Consider the following 4,018-nt stretch of genomic DNA (forward strand, 5'->3'; position numbering starts at 1 on the left):
AAGCAGGTACATGTAACCCAAATTACGAATAACGTATTTATAAGTTGGTTCATTTATGAAATAAGAATCTATACCTTTGTTCATCATACAGGGTAGTTATTGATTACGGTGATTACAGTGCAAACTGTATGGATATTTATGAATCTTTCGCGGAGGGTAAATGTCTTGAGGATGTCTTCATGCAGTGTTTCATAGAGTGTGTTCGTGATGATTCTAAAAATCATCGTCGAACTCTGACATCTAACAGATTAATACTTGATGTCAACGTTGGGGTAGGTTCTTCTTCACAGTTATTGTAACTATACACATAATATACTTACACACTCTTTTTTTTATAGGCTCTGTTAAATTTTGAAGAACAGGAACGTCACAGCAAGAATCCTCAGCCGTTTGATCAAAATGTCCTACAGAATTGCTTGTACAACACATTGCCTTCTTTGGTGAATCTGGATAAATGCAAGTCGGTACGTCCCATTAACATTTTGTTCACAGTTTCATCAGCTCATTAACTGTACATTTATATTATCATGACTTTACAACAGCAACATGTAACCTATATTTACTTTTCTCATCAACAGATAATGGTACCTATGCTTAGCAGGGGTCATTGGACACTGTATGTGATCAATCTACACCACCGGGTTATACACATTTTAGATTCAAATCCCTATGGTATACAACTTGGTGGCACCGAATGGAAGGACTATCATTATGATCCAATTTATTTAGGTGGTAGGAAATTCCCATGGGCTAGGGTGATAATGAGTAGGCTGAGCAAAGCGTTACAACATGTTTGCCCCAACGCAGAATTTCCTAAGTTTGGTAATTTTCCATTGGATATGCCATCTAACTGCCCAACAATGAGGACAGGGTCAAATGACTGTGGATTTTTTGTGATGAGTTACATGAAATCTTATGATCACAATGCAGGTGTCATATCTTCTTTCAATCAACCAGTAAGTGTCTGTGCTAACTGTTTCTATAATCCGGTTGTCATCAGTTGTTCATGTTAGCTATTTACGTGTCTAATGCAAGCTATGCTTTTATTGCAGGACAATTCCCGAGACCTACGTGCTCATGCCCTTCATCAACTCACATTCCATCGCATCAACAAGGCGTTGCCACTTCCATTAGATATCCAGAGATTTATGTTTGCGCGCAATTAGTGAACTATGTCAGATCTAAGCAATGGTGTGGGCAATGTACCGTACTGTGGTATTTTGGCCATTTTGTTCAGTTAACAATTGTAGGAAGCTTCCTTATATGTGCTGTTTTCAGAACAAATGTCATGCTACTTTGTGTTAGGGGTGTTACCCAGGTTCTTTCTGTGAACTTTAGTTGGCTGGATACTTATGGTTATGTCGCGAATATGTGAACATCAGATGTTTTCACTTCTGTGTGCTTTAAATATGATCTGTTTTAATGTTCTGAAGATGTTATATGTATACCTCATTCCTTAATATTACCATATGTTTATATGCGAGTATCATCCAGGCCATATACGATGTTTCCTACTTCAAATTATGCAACATTAGTAAGCAATATACGATCTATTTATCAGATTTCAACAACTTTATATCTTAGATTATTCGTATCAGATACAACAGACTACTCTCGCGCCTGACTCACTGCTGTCGTTATCAACAGTACTGGTATATAGATTACAAATTATACGATCATCCCACAAGTTATATACGATGTTTTGTAGTTCCAGTTACGCAACATTATTAAGCAATATACGCACCATTTATTAGATTTCAATATCCACCTCTATATAAATCAGTTGCCAAACAAGCAAGGTTTATTGTAAAAACAAATTAATCGTATCTCATACAAGATTCTAATCACTGTCTGACTCACTACTATCGAACTCATTTACGTGTTTTTTAGATGTTGTTGTCTCATTCCAATCAGGAGCTTTACTGCCACCCTTGTTCCTAGATCCTGGAGGTCGTCCTCTCTTACGTCCAGCAAGGCTTGCCAACCTTTGTCTATTTTCCTCCATTGACAAACATGTCCTACTGTTGTGACCATCAGCAATTCCACACTTCTGACATTTCCTGGTCATTTTCTTTGTACCTTTTGCTCCCAATTTAATAACCCTTTCTTCACTCCCCTTTATTGTTCTTCCTTTGGGTCTTGAGTTATTTGGTCTTGCCAAGCTTATCCCATCGACTGCAAATTCCAGTTTCTGCAATTCAAAAGTAAATACTTCTCAGCATATAATATTATGTAGTCCAACATACAGTATTTATACCATTATTACCTTTCTGGCATTATCATTTTGTTCACTGACACCACTAACATTCATTATTGCGTGATCATGCAAATTAACCTGTAATTGACAACACATTTTGTTAAGCTCAATCATAACCCAATAACTCAAACGTATAAATCATGTATATGTATAACTGCAAATCAGTAAAGTTGTTAAAGACATTACCTCTTCTAATGGACGTACTGGTATATGTATTTGATCATTGGCCACACCTTGTTCAAGTATAATAGATACGTCTTGAATTTCCTGAAAATTTGGATGAAAGATCATTATACATCATTTACAAATAAACATTAACAACAGTACGATCCAAACCTTGTTATTCCTTTCGTCAAATTCATCATCCTTTTCGTTGTCTCTATTGGCTTCATCATCGTCCTGAGATTTTATTGTTTCACACCTCATCAATATAATATGATTAATAATATGTTACAACATACATATTAAAACATTACATACCTGTATACCATCTCCTCCACTAGTTCCACAAGTTTCCTCAACGTCTATATCTGTTTCCAAACGCGAAAGTACTTCGAGAAGCTCATCCATTACTGTTAGGGCTCTATCATTTCCTGCTTTGGATAAACTAGCATGATGCACTACTTTCATTGCCTTTTTAAGCAACATCTTCTGTCTATATGACTTAGTTTCTCCATCCTTCCCCTTCAAATTCCTATCATCTCTTGAAAACGGAACATCTTGCCTTGCAGAGGTGGTGTATCTTTGTAAAATATATTCTTTCGGTATCCGGTCAATCTGAAGATGCATAAACGCGCGTAGTACATGTACACAGAATAGCCCTATAAAACAATAATGATCTTAAGATTTTGTTCATATGTTTTCAATGTATATATTTACCTTTTAGTACTCCATACCTGTATGTTCCCAATGTTTGCATTCACAAGTATACTTTCCTGCATCTTCATCAGCTGTGACTTTGAATTGGTGCTGTCCCCAAACAATTTTATTCGATCTAGTTGTATGTTGCACTACCCAATCATTTGCACCCCCTTCTTCGTCGTGCATTATCTTGAATGCGGTTGCATATTTCAAAGATTCCTGGAATCTACACATCACAGCCCTTGTGTATGTTCTTGCAACCCTTATCTCAAACATGTATAGCGTGTTCGTTTCCTTTTGACCCTGTGGCATATATAATGCAAATTAGTTTACACTTATATTAAAGTATCAATATACGACATAACAATTTTATCCTCACCATGCTTCCCACTGCTTCTTTTGACTCTTTCATCTTTCTACTGTGTAGAAGTTTCATCATTTGCTTGGCGAATTGATGAAGCGGAGTATTTGCATCAACATGTGCACTTTTGACAAGCCTGTTCATGCTTTCGCTACGCTGTGTAGACAACATTAGACCACAATAATGATTTTTAAAAAAAGCAGGCACCCAATCCTTACGTATTCCATACAGATTATCCAGAGTACTGTTATCGTGCAGATCAAAATCTTCAAGTAGCATTGACCATACAGTCTCAAACTCCAACTCAGTCAAAGGATGATGTATTATAGATTGAAACCGTGTCTTAAAGTCCATTTCCTCAAATCTTGCATACAACTCGTTTAGAAAAGGCATATACCTATTTTGCACATGCCATAGACATAAACGATGTATTGTGTGTGGGAAAACCCTCTCGAGGGCTACTGGCATTGCAGGATCTTGATCTGCAAACATATATGACACAATTGTACGAATCTTATTCCATGTTATATAAAGAAAAT

At 36.5% G+C, this 4,018-nt stretch overlaps 1 protein-coding gene across 1 annotated transcript; it reads right to left on the minus strand.

Moving 5' to 3' along the window:
* Positions 1-1,840: 1,840 nt before the first annotated feature.
* LOC103639832 (protein FAR1-RELATED SEQUENCE 5) lies at positions 1,841-3,352 on the minus strand. The gene is made up of 6 exons (XM_008662526.2): positions 3,154-3,352; positions 2,738-3,078; positions 2,594-2,656; positions 2,444-2,524; positions 2,267-2,335; positions 1,841-2,191 (listed from the first exon to the last, which is right to left on the minus strand). Exons 1-6 carry the CDS (start codon positions 3,350-3,352, stop codon positions 1,841-1,843), a joined length of 1,104 nt encoding a protein of 367 aa, XP_008660748.2.
* Positions 3,353-4,018: the final 666 nt, after the last annotated feature.

The sequence above is a fragment of the Zea mays genome, chromosome 9 (assembly GCF_902167145.1).
Source record: "Zea mays cultivar B73 chromosome 9, Zm-B73-REFERENCE-NAM-5.0, whole genome shotgun sequence".
NCBI lineage: Eukaryota > Viridiplantae > Streptophyta > Magnoliopsida > Poales > Poaceae > Zea > Zea mays.